The sequence below is a fragment of the Centroberyx affinis genome, unplaced genomic scaffold (assembly GCF_046629955.1).
Source record: "Centroberyx affinis isolate AG114_WGS23_722 - 3 ecotype Tasmania unplaced genomic scaffold, CSIRO-AGI_Caff_v1 ptg000857l_1, whole genome shotgun sequence".
In the NCBI taxonomy this organism is placed as follows: domain Eukaryota; kingdom Metazoa; phylum Chordata; class Actinopteri; order Beryciformes; family Berycidae; genus Centroberyx; species Centroberyx affinis.
In genome coordinates, this window is record NW_027279451.1 from 358,780 (window position 1) to 368,974 (window position 10,195).

Sequence of the window (10,195 nt, forward strand, 5' to 3'; positions counted from 1 at the left end):
CGTCTCATCTTTGATTCATCTCATTCCAGACCAGAAGTGTATCTATCACATGGGAGCTATACATGCTAAAATCACTAGGCCTAGCTGTCTGATAGCAGCACCATTAGACAGTCCAGTTAGGTACTGTGTTTGCCGAAGTGCCTGACTGCCTGCTGTTGTCTACACATTATGTAAAGCAAGACTGAAATGTATGGCATGGGATATTCAGAGGCATAGCCTCGTCTGGTTTTTCTTTTATGGATTTTTTTTGTTAATTTCAAAAATTCTTGCCAGTCTCCCGACATCATTGTACCACTTCTATTATTCTATTTAATTGATCAAGCTAGTTCTTGAGTGTTGTTGACCTTTTGCACTTGTTTGGCCACCCAACTTGGATATGATTTTGTTCCTTTTAACTAGGACTCTACTTTACATATTGAGTCTGGATGTGCCATGTGGATTTATGGCATTAGCATGAATTCAGGATGAGGTGTCAGGCTGTTTGCACTTCTAGATGCTAGGTGAGAACCAGTAGTTTGAAGACTGGACAGTGACATATCAAGAGTATAGACTCAGGCAAGGGGATTTTGCACAGTGGCATTTTTTCCCTTCCAAACTCAATGCACAGGCATCTAAGCTTTGAGATTGTGCAGGTCAAATTACAGTCCACGATTATAAGTCCTAGTTGCTCGCATAGCTGCAACGCCAAGGTGTAATCTTATGTCTAGGTCATAGGATGACCAGAAGACAGGAACTCAGGTTACTAGTGAGGTGGAACAGTCTTAAACTGTTACAGATGTGAAAATGACCATCTGTGTGCTACATTTATGATTCCATAGGGTGGAAAGTATTATTTGGTGCAGCTAAAGCTCCATAACATAAAAAAGTGTTTATGCTGCATGTCTCTTTTACCTGCACAAACCGTTTTACTTCATTGGTGACAATTGGCACTTCAGCCAACACTTTTTAGCGTTAAACTTGCCTGACTTGCTGGCTGAAAGTTCTGGAGACAAAAAACAAACTTTTTGGCAGTTTGAAATCACTTTAAAGCAGAGTTGCCTTGCTGATGCTTAGGTGATAGGGGCTGGATTCTAGCTTTTTATAACACTTGCCTCTTTTTCCACCCCTGTCATATCTTGTCTGTCTATCTTGCAGTAAACAATAAACAATACCTTTGCAGTAAACAATATTTTACAGTATTACAGAACATTTATACGGTTGTTTAGTGACATCTGCTCTACAGATTCTAAGATTTTTTAAAAACATATTTGCTTATTTCTATGCAACAAAGTTGCTAGAAGAGCAGACTTTTATTAATTCAAAATCATTATACCTCTATGCCAATGATATTGCATACAAGTGCCAGTTGAGTTTTGTGACCACTGCAAACGAGCAAAGAAAATTAAAAAAGAAATAAAATAAATACACTGATCTGCTTCTGTGTTCAATGTCTTCTTTTGACAAATGTTTAAGTATTCAAAAACACAATCAAGCAATCAACAATGCATTCAACCAAACAGTAAAATTAACAAGGATAATCATGTCTTAGACTGTTACATGGTGATATTAGAAAACATATACTGACAACAGGTACTTCTGTGAATTGTCTGTTTTGTGCATGTCAAATAAGGCACCACCTGAGGCGCAAACTTTCTTCTTTTAAGATTATTAGACAATGTACCATACATCATGATGAACCATAGGCTACACCATAAGAAACTAGAGTTGCTAATATTCCATTCTAAATTGCAGCATTATTTCAGCTCTTCACTACCCTATTTACAGCGTCCCCTTTTGGCCAATGACTGACAATTAAAATTTCCTTTAAACGAATCAAATGAAAGGAGCTTGGACATCTTTGTGAGAAATGTTACACAGAAATTATAAGAAAAAAAAAAAGTCAAGTCATGAGCAACGTTTCAAAAATGTATGCAAAACACTTGTTCAAAATTTTGCATTGCCAGTAGCACCCCCTGTGGGCCAATGGGTGTAATTTTGTAAATGCTAGATCCCAACAGCTTGATGAATCATCCACCTGTTTGTCAAAATCAGCCCAGTAGATTCAGAGATACTGTATGTGTGACTAACGAACAAATGCCCAGATGAAGACCATCATTACATGAGGGAAAACATTTTTAGGTTCCATTAAATATCAGATTACATTTACTAAAGAGTGTGTTGTAAAGATCAATATCCTCTAACTTTTCCACCGTAGGTATACAATAGAAAATTTTCCATTTGAAGTATAGGAAGCTGTTGATGGTATACTACATCTTAGCTCAGCACTGATGGAAAAAAGCACTCACCAAAACACCTGAGAACAGTGGTGCTGAGAGTGAACAACTGTAATACAACTGTATTTCCAAAATACATAATAAAACAACTTATAAGATTCAGAAAAACTTGGTTCCACTTTTAGGGCTGGGTATGGAACTTTTTCACTACCAATACTGTTTCCAATACTTCACATTTGATATAGGTTTTGAAAACATACTTGTTTTCCCCAACACCTTTTATTGTTGAATGAATAAATGTAAATATGTAAATTAATTTCTAACATCTTTCCTAAATATAATCATGCCATCTACACTTGATTTACTCAATAAAAAAGCTCATAATCATGAGCTCATAATAGGACAACTGAAATCACGTTGCAAGATTTCAACATTTTATTTCTTTTAACGCTTAAGTATTGTTACCGATGCCAAATATTGGTCCAGTATTGTATTTCGATATCCAGCCCTATCTACCATTTTGTAAATAATATAAAATGAAAGGCACAATCAATAAAAAAATATACTGTATATTAAAAAAAACATTCGAAAATAATAAGGGACCATCACAGGGCTCACAGAACGTAGAAAAAAGTTAGATGTAAGCATTGACCTCCAAGACGAGAGTGTGAGGTGTGGAAGTATCTTACAGGTTGTTGATGTGTCCGGACTCATCTCCTCAGGGTCGCCATCAGCTTGTCCATGGCTGCTGCGGCCTTTTGCAGCTCTGTCTGTTTCTTCTTCAATTCTGGACAACAGGTGAGTTGTCATTTAGACGGCATTTTATTTTCATTACGAAAAACTGCAATTTTGAATTTAGAAGATCTAGTATTTCGGGCCAATATTTGTGTATGTCTTAAAGATTGTTGTAACATTATTTATAAAACAAGATAAATACATAGAAAACTAAATTGCCTGGTTTTCACTATCACTTGAAACATTTGGGAACAATTTATATTATTTGCTTATTAACATGGTTATGCAACAATTTATACTATATCGACTTCTTTTGACTGCTAAAATTTTATATTTAACTGCCTGATTCTCTTCCACAAAGGCACAGTAGTGCAATTTGACAGTGGAAATGCTGCCTATAAAATATTTGCTTCACCTTCCTGCTGCTTGGTCATTCGCTCTGCCAGTTTCCCAGAGGCTACCATCACTCTCAGGGCAACATTATAATCTGTCAAAAGAAGAGAGGAGTTTTATATTTCACAGTGTGATAGGAGTAAATGATGAGACAGTGATGCTGGCCCATGTCAGGCATTGGCTTGAGTGCCAGAGTTCATTATCCATTTATCCTCCCTCACCCTCCTGGCTGGCCTGGTCCGACTGAATCCTGTTGGAGATGTTGTTCATTTCACTGATGAAGTCGGAGAAGATGCCCTGCGTACACCCGGCCTGGTTGCAGCCTTTCCAGAAGCTGGCGGAGTCGATGCTGGACTCTGAGACTGAGGGAAGGGACACAGGAGAGGGAGGGGAGGAGTGTTGTGGGCCATTGGGGGGTGAGTGAGAGGAAGGAGGGGGTACACAGCTATTTTCAGGGGGTGCCGGTGAAACGGGCGAGCTGGTGCGCAGAGGTGACCCGGTAACACCAAGAGGTTGTGAGCAGCCAGGATAGGGAGGGGGGTCAGTGGGCCCAGCGGGGCCTCCCCGTGGACCGGAAGGCCCGGCGGTGTGTGCGTCAGGACTGTGGTTGGAGCCGAGGCAGGTACCAGGACTCTGCTCAAGACTGCTGCCTGAGAGGAAAAACAGCTCCACACATCATCATTTGAGCTTACATGACATCACTTGGTTTCAGTTAATATAATCTGTTTGATCTTTGAGAAATTTGCAAGCTTCCTGCCACAACTCGGCAACTGCGCTGTCTCTGTGCAAAGCTCTGGACTGCTATGAACTGCCCTGCTCCTTTGCTCTGCTCTGGACTGCAATGTACATCTGCACTGCTTGCATAATCTGATCTATGTCCATGCACATGAGCTGTACATATTTCTGTTCACATTTCCATGAACAAGTTATTTCCATGTGTCAAACTGATAATGTGAATGGTTAACAATACACATTTGGACACCTGCTTTGTAAATCTGAAATGCAGATAGCCAATGATGCACATTTTCACTGCATTTTTCTGCAGATATGCTCTTACCCTGGACTATAAAATGTATAAATCTGTAAACTGCCGACTAGCAGGGCAGCATAATGAGTAGGGAGACCATCTTTCCAATGGAGGACCTGATTTCAAGCCTCCGTGTCGCAAACATCCACCCTGTTGAAGTGTTCTTGAGCAAGACACTGAATCTCTTCCTGCTCCAGGTGTGCTGCTCTGTAGCTGACCCTGCACTCTGACCAATTAGGTGTCACGTTAATATTATAATTATTATTATCAGTCAACAGAGCAAGATTTCTTTCTAGCTAATAAGAGCTCTGTATTAGCATGATGAAGACACTATATCTTTAATCTTCAAAATGTTTTATATATTGTATTTTTATTTATATCTTTCTCTCTGCTTCGAAAAAAAAAAAGCTCAAAAAAGTTCATCACTGTCAAAGTAATCTTTACCTTTGAAATCTCTATCACCTCTACCACCTTTACCAAAAATAATATGAATGGCTACACTGGACCTGGTCTGGTTGATGCATGTTAGTGAAGACATAGCAGTGAGCTGAGAGTGCAGTACCTGTTGTCTGGGAAGTCTCTGACTCCATGCAGATCATCACAGGCAGCAACAGACTCTCTGACTCAGCATCCTGAGGGGAAGCAAAGGCCACTTTTCATTTCGGAATAGTAGCTGTTCTGCTAATTGTGATAATAGGGTGGAATACGAGAAATAAACATCAACTAAAAAGGAAAACTGGTTTTATGGGCACAGGTGAATCAGATATAAATTGTATATACAGTCCAAGGTGAACTGACTGGACTAACTCAAATTGGCTTTCACAGGCATGGCTTTTAAATAGAGAATAAAGAGTCATAGAGAATGAATAAATCTAATGCAGGACTAAATGAGAAATTAGAGGAACACATGAATTAAATACTTTAACATGTTGAAATACAGAAAAGTGTCTTTGTTCAATACAGTATACAGGACAGCAGATACAGACTTTGAAGGCAGGATGTGTTTCACAGTAATGATGGGTGAAGTATGAACTCACTGAATGTATGAGTGTTTCGTCCTCGTCTTTATTTCCACCTCTGCTCTGACCCACCAGCTGATTTCCTGCGGGACACAGCAGGACTTTTTAAACCTCTTGCGCAACAAGTCTTGGCTACATATGTACATTTTATCTGCTGTGACAGCCTACCTGAGATGGAAGCAGTAGGAGTCTCAGTATCATTGCTATGAGTGAAGAACATCATTTTATATAATCATCCTTCTATCCTATATATATCTAAGTATTACTTTGCAAATAAGAATTTAAAAACATGAACTTTACACTCATTTCCAATCAATCACAAAAAAGTGATCGTACCTGTTAAACTGAGGCATAGTCTAGAGAGAGAAGTGGAGAAAAATGAATGATAGAGAGAAAGAACAGAGAGACAGAATTATTTAACGTCTATAGCCTCGACTGATATTGTTACTCTGGATTAATCGGAGATCATACTTACTTGGTGGTCTGGATTTGAGTTTGCGCTTTCGTCTAAGTCGGACTCTAACGGGGCAAACATTGCCAAGTCTTCATTAGTTTTATCCTCATCTGTAGAGCATGAATCACACAAATTAGTGTGTTGTATCATCATGTGAGAGTGTCTAAACCTACATGGGTGCCATTCGCCCATTTATGTGCTGGAAGCAATGAGCTAACCTGAATGTGAGTCATCTGATATCCTCTTCGTCCAGCCTTCGCAGTTGCGTTTGGAGGGAGTCCCTTCCTGTCTGTGATAGAGAAGAGAGGTCCGGCAGTGTCACAGCAGATGCAGTTGTAACTGTTAAACCTTATAAGAAGTCCACAGAAAGCATCAAGTAGTCAGCATCATGCGAAGGATGCAAGGAGCAAGAGCAAGCTTTCTCAGCTTAAAGCAGGACTGAGCAATCATGTATAATCATGTATCATGTATAATTTTCCACCATTAATGACTGTAGATTATTGGCATATCGGCAATATTGAAACATTTAATTTCATTTAGAATGTCATTGAAAATGGGCATGGACACTGATATAAGGTGCCAAAAGTGCATTCAAATAATTTTAACCCTCAAATCATCAATACTAATAATTGGGATTCATAACTGTGATCACAATATTTTGCAAAATAATCAGGGTCTTCATTTTAGCTATAGTCATGCAGCCCTAGCTGAAAGCACGAAATGCAACACATTGTACACAAAAGCTTCAGAGCTTAGCAGGAAAAACAATACAAATTCAGAGAACAGCCAAGTCTAGCATGCAAATTATCACAGCGCACACTTACTTGCCATTGGAACTCAACTGTCTCTGTTTCAACAGCAAAAGCGAAGAGATTAAAATCACTGAATCATTTTTACTCATGGCATGGTGTTAAGAAACTTGACTGTTTGAAATGACTGTGAACAGCACATGTACCTTGGATGAGTTTGAGTCACTGCTGTAAGAAGACGGTCCGGCCACTGCATCGTGATCTGTCAATACATTCATTTATTCATTCATCTGTGATACTAAGAAACTACAAAACACATGATGATGTTGCCATGAGACGCGCTGTGAGCAGAACCTACTGCTGAGCCTCCTCTGATGGGACGAGGGCCTATGTTTTTCACAGTATAACCTAAGAACACACAACACAATGAGACGCTGATGTTGAGAGCAGACTAGAAACAAGAAACGTTTAGAATATAGATCACAAACAGAGCAGATTACATACAAAGACAGATGGTTGCAAAATGAGAACATACTCACATGACAGAGACATTACTCAAACTCTCCAAACTAATATTTTCTTCTGTCTTGTCACAGGCAAGGCAATACACCTGATGAAAATAAAACATGGATATCATTCTCTAAAGACAGAACACAAGACGTAACTCATAAAGACTGAATTCTTGCTGAGGAGAGTCAGACTCAGTCTTCGGGGGTTCAACTGGAAGTTTCAGAGTTACTTTCATTTTAAGGGATTGTTGTTTTTCTATGTATGATATTAATGTTCAACCACTGGACTACAGAGAAAAGGTCAACTTATTTCACCAGTAACTTCCAGGGATTAACATTTCCCCAGGCACAAATAAAAATGGAGCATCTGTATTGGAAGACTGATTTGCAAATTTCTGTGATGTCCCTTATTTCAATATAGTATTTAGTTACATCGCTTGGTACAAACCTTAGATGATGCAGCTTCATGGTTTAAGTTAGAAGTCTCAGGCTCTCTGAAGGAAGAAGCGGGACTATTTATGGTACCGTTGCCTTCTGATAATTAAAAAAAAAAAAGATTTAAACACCCAAAAGCAAAAAGTTATGCACTGTAAAAAAACAGAAACAGGAAGACAGGAAGTGTATGGCATGGAAACTCAAAGGCGCCGACTCACCTTCTCTTTGCTGACTGTGCCTGTAGCAGTACAACCTGAAGAGTGAAAACACACGGAGGTGCTTTTACAATCCTATCAATAATAATTAACCAGTGATCAATTCTTTTTGAGAATCTATTCTCAACTGCAATTAAACCCAATAAGTAAATGTCACACATTTTTTTTTTCCAACAGAACATATAGAGGATGTTTTAGGATGCAATAGACTACATATTTTCTAGATAGATAGACAGATAGATAGATAGATAGATAGATAGATAGATAGATAGATAGATAGATAGATAGATAGACAGACATCTTGGACTAACCCATATTTCCCATTGTCCTCATCCTCAATATTCACAGCTCCTACTTGAACAGCACATGGGTAATGGTAGGACTTCTTGCAGCGTCCGATTTCACACCCAGCAGTGGCTCCCTTTTTCTTACATTTGTCACAGGTCTAATGCAAAGAAATGGGTCATATTTCATTTGTTTTTGTCGGCACAGAATTGAATGAGGCTTATCCAAAAAACAAAAATATATCTTCACAATTAACTGACAGTAATAAAGAATTTACCAGTTTTTTTCCTCGTTTCACCTCACTCTTCACATCCTCCACAGAAAAACCAAATAAGTCATCAAACTCCGGTGAATTCTGGCAATAAATACCAGAGGAATACAGCTGCAAATGAGATACCATATGTAAGGACAACATATCATGGGCAACATCATTGTAATTCAAATGCACAAGTGTAATTTTTCCCATTACAAACAGGTCTAAACATACCAGTTCTAAAGGTAGAGGTCTTACAGGAATTGAACTAATTTGTAGGCTATATGAAAGGCAGTCTTGGAGGGGAATACTGCTCAATTTAAAACTAATACATGATATAGAAATCTACCACAGTACAATTCATATTTGTGAACGTTAACAACTCTTTCCTGAAGCAAGCATCTAGACTGTGATGTCAACCATATGTAAAATCTCAAACTGCATTAGATATTAGGGTGACATAGTGATTAGAGACTGTCCTCCACACAAGCATCCATCCTGCTGAAGTGTCCTTGAGCAAAACACTGAATCTCTACCAGCTGTAGGACTGCTATTCTGTAGCTAAGCCTGACCTCTCTGACCCCCGTGAAGGCAGATTTCCCCCATAGGGATCAATAAAGTTTTACATTATTATTGCTACATGTATGTTTTAGCTATTACATAGGAATAAGCTTTACTCAGTATCAGTGTCTGAATCAGAAAACGTGCCCTTACCCCTCATAAACAGCAACAGCTAAATTCTCAGTCACCATCTTTTGAAGAAGAAGAAGCTACTACTTTGCATTATGATGACATCACAGTTTCTAGTTACAGTTATCCGCTTCCCGCCTGATATGAATGAAGATGTTCACGTTAACAAATCACTGGGACTTTACTTCCTGGTCAGCCTGTCGAGCTGATGCTGGACCTGAAGTAGGTTTCCTCAGCTAGTCAGCATTAAGACGCCAGGATTCAAACATAACCCTGCCCAACAACTATAGCTTAACGCAAAAAAACAAGGCTAAAAGTCGCGTTATTACCAAGCAGTTTTGATGAGCCGTGACGGAATCTTTAGTCGACAACGGTCCAGTTATCTTCGTCTCCTCGGACCTTTGACAAAGTATGCAAAGCACTTTTCTACTGGGGCTCATATCTACCGACTAACGATAGATACGTTATTTAATGATATTTTTGAAGAGAAATAGACGATTTAGCTGATTTCCTGTTGAATCTCATTCGTTGTCGAGCAGTTAATGTGAAAGCAACTTGCAGATTTTCCCCATGATTCGCCGATATAAATGTTGATTTTAGTGGTTAGTGGTTGCCAGGTTGTAGCGGAAATATCCCCCATCAGTGTGCACTGCTACAGTGTGTGTGAATTCCCTCCTAGCTACAGTCTTCCTTCCATTCATTCTTTTCATCCATCCATTTGATGATGCTAAAAAAAATAATAATAATTTACGACGCATTCTACTCAAGGATTTTCATTTCAAGGGGCGTCACTTTGATTATTATTGTCTTGTCTTTATGAAATCATGGAATATTAATATTTCTGAAGAAGGAAAAGAGAAAGACTCTCTCCAACAATTTAATTTAAATATACATGTAACCTACTTATTCCAGTACAATTATAAAAAGAAAAAATACATTCATTATTTGATATCCTCCAACCAATGGGCCTATAAACTTTGATCATGTATGATTTTATTTGTTGGCTTACTGGTGGTGTGGATTGGATGGGATATGAAAATTCACATTTTCATATCCCATATTTTTCTAATATCTTTTCTATTGTATATGTCCTGACGTTTTGTATTTTTTTAATCTGGGTTCATATTGAAAATATTTCATATTTTCATTTCGTCTTCATATCATAATTTTCAATGATTTGTCTCAGTATGCTCTGTTGATATTCTTGATATGTTTCAT

The 10,195-nt window shown here is 38.5% G+C and overlaps 1 protein-coding gene across 2 annotated transcripts; it reads right to left on the minus strand.

Moving 5' to 3' along the window:
• Positions 1-2,863: 2,863 nt before the first annotated feature.
• On the minus strand, positions 2,864-9,532 carry phf11 (PHD finger protein 11). 2 transcript variants are annotated; one of them, XM_071521089.1, is made up of 18 exons: positions 9,307-9,532; positions 8,312-8,416; positions 8,061-8,194; positions 7,753-7,787; positions 7,548-7,633; positions 7,130-7,200; positions 6,949-6,998; positions 6,797-6,852; positions 6,666-6,688; positions 6,060-6,130; positions 5,863-5,951; positions 5,724-5,743; positions 5,556-5,590; positions 5,406-5,470; positions 4,931-5,000; positions 3,563-3,703; positions 3,364-3,435; positions 2,864-3,000 (listed from the first exon to the last, which is right to left on the minus strand). In XM_071521089.1, exons 1-18 carry the CDS (start codon positions 9,415-9,417, stop codon positions 2,924-2,926), a joined length of 1,311 nt encoding a protein of 436 aa, XP_071377190.1. In that variant the 5' UTR covers positions 9,418-9,532; the 3' UTR covers positions 2,864-2,923. The 2 variants fall into 2 exon arrangements, with proteins under 2 accessions (XP_071377190.1, XP_071377189.1); XM_071521088.1 differs by having other exon boundaries at positions 3,563-3,991.
• Between the last annotated feature and the right edge of the window lie 663 nt (positions 9,533-10,195).

Coding starts and splice junctions, on each gene's coding strand:
- phf11 (XM_071521088.1), bottom strand. CDS start 9,417: ATGAGCCCCAGTAGAAAAGTGCTTTGCATACTTTGTCAAAGGTCCGAG. Junction 6,131..6,665: donor CAGTTGAGTTCCAATGGCAA/GTAAGTGTGCGC, acceptor TCTCTATCACAG/ACAGGAAGGGACTCCCTCCA. Junction 3,436..3,562: donor GGACCAGGCCAGCCAGGAGG/GTGAGGGAGGAT, acceptor TTCTTTTGACAG/ATTATAATGTTGCCCTGAGA.